At 46.5% G+C, this 880-nt stretch overlaps 1 protein-coding gene across 1 annotated transcript in view; it reads left to right on the top strand.

Moving 5' to 3' along the window:
- LOC118412252 (zinc finger protein 624-like) overlaps positions 1-671 on the top strand; it is a gene marked incomplete in the record, with an annotated part of 4,479 nt that extends 3,808 nt beyond the window's left edge. Inside the window, 1 exon segment of the mRNA XM_035814982.1 lies at positions 1-671. Within this exon segment, the coding sequence (XP_035670875.1) occupies positions 1-445 (445 nt within the window).
- Between the last annotated feature and the right edge of the window lie 209 nt (positions 672-880).

Genomic DNA, 880 nt, shown 5'->3' with positions numbered 1-880 from the left:
GGGGAACCGTCCGTTCATGTGCGAGGAGTGTGGGTACATGCCCGTCACGAAGGACCTCCTGACAAACCACCGCAGAACGCACTCGGGGGAGAAGCCGTACAGGTGTGAACTTTGCGATTACGCCGCTAGTCGGCGCCACCACCTCCAAGGGCACATGGCGAAACACGCGCCCGTGAAACCAGAAAGGAAGTTCAAGTGCGAGTTTTGTGACTACGCGGCGGTGAGGAAGTTCCATCTCGTCCGGCACATGACGCGGCACACTGGGGAGAAGCCCTTCAAGTGTAACATGTGCGAGTACTCCACCGTGGACAACTCGCGCCTCCAGGCGCACATCCGGGCTCACACGGGGGAGAAACCGTTCCGCTGTTCCACCTGCGACTTTGCCACGGCGAGAAAAGACCACCTAAAACAGCACATGACGTGTCGACATAAACAAACAAACTAACAAACAAATAGATAAATAAAGGTAAATGAGCAGTAGGAGGACTCACAAAAGAACTATAGGCACTACTGGTAGTTTTCAAGTGCATGACCATGATTCATTTTGATCAAGGGATTGGTTTGGGGTTGCCTATCTGTGTGTCTGTCTGTTGGTGTTTCTGTAAAAACAATGCTGTTTATTTGTCTGGGAAACTCGAAGGGTCAAAATGAGGTATGAGGATTGCCTTCCAATTTTCTTTGTCAATTTAAATGTATATAAAATGATATTTGTCGCATTCATTGTCTTTTCGTCCCAAATATTTATGGTATGTATTAAAGAGTATGTAGAAAATTCTGTTTGGTTTTTTCGCGATTTACAATATTCTAATACCGTACATTTTTTTTAACTCCAAGCAGATTCCTTCGGTGGCATAAAACAGTAACATAAGCTGGGGAAGGA

The sequence above is a fragment of the Branchiostoma floridae genome, chromosome 3 (assembly GCF_000003815.2).
Source record: "Branchiostoma floridae strain S238N-H82 chromosome 3, Bfl_VNyyK, whole genome shotgun sequence".
Lineage (NCBI taxonomy): Eukaryota > Metazoa > Chordata > Leptocardii > Amphioxiformes > Branchiostomatidae > Branchiostoma > Branchiostoma floridae.
This window is presented reverse-complemented; position numbering and strand designations above follow the sequence as displayed.